Genomic DNA, 508 nt, shown 5'->3' with positions numbered 1-508 from the left:
GGTTTATTGATGCCTCGCTCATGTATTGTGTAGAAGCAGTTAATGTAGATTGATACAGGGGATTTTACACCTGCCCATCTGAGCACTTCAGCACCAGTGAGCTCGAGCTCACATGATGGACTGACTTTTATATTCTTCTCTTCTCTGTTTCTGATGAAATAACACTGATTCACTCTAACATCTGCTGGAGTCTCACAGCTGATCTTCACTGAGCTGGACTCTCTTATGACATCTGGAGATACTTTTACAGTAGGAGATTCTGAAACAACCCAACAACCCAAATTCACCACATTACATCTCCTCACTGACAATGTTTACGAGCACAATAATATTCCAATATTAATGACATATTGACATATTTTGAAAACCTAAATAAGACAACTGCTGATTATAAACACAATATTTTACTAGATTACTTATATTATATGTCAGGTAGGTTAACTTGTAGCTCTACTGATCGACATGTTGAAATATTTTAATGACACTTTGTTCACTACAAATGTGGACA

General features: G+C 36.6%; 1 protein-coding gene across 1 annotated transcript in view; it reads right to left on the bottom strand.

Moving 5' to 3' along the window:
- Positions 1-508, bottom strand: part of LOC107582456 (uncharacterized) — a 26100-nt gene that overhangs the window by 11744 nt on the left and 13848 nt on the right. The window contains exon 2 of the mRNA XM_016268299.1: positions 11-259. Coding sequence (XP_016123785.1) covers positions 11-259 — 249 coding nt within the window. The remainder of the gene's footprint in view (positions 1-10; positions 260-508) is intronic.

The sequence above is a fragment of the Sinocyclocheilus grahami genome, unplaced genomic scaffold (genome assembly GCF_001515645.1).
Source record: "Sinocyclocheilus grahami isolate Dianchi unplaced genomic scaffold, SAMN03320097.WGS_v1.1 scaffold44.1, whole genome shotgun sequence".
In the NCBI taxonomy this organism is placed as follows: Eukaryota; Metazoa; Chordata; class Actinopteri; order Cypriniformes; family Cyprinidae; genus Sinocyclocheilus; species Sinocyclocheilus grahami.
This window is presented reverse-complemented; position numbering and strand designations above follow the sequence as displayed.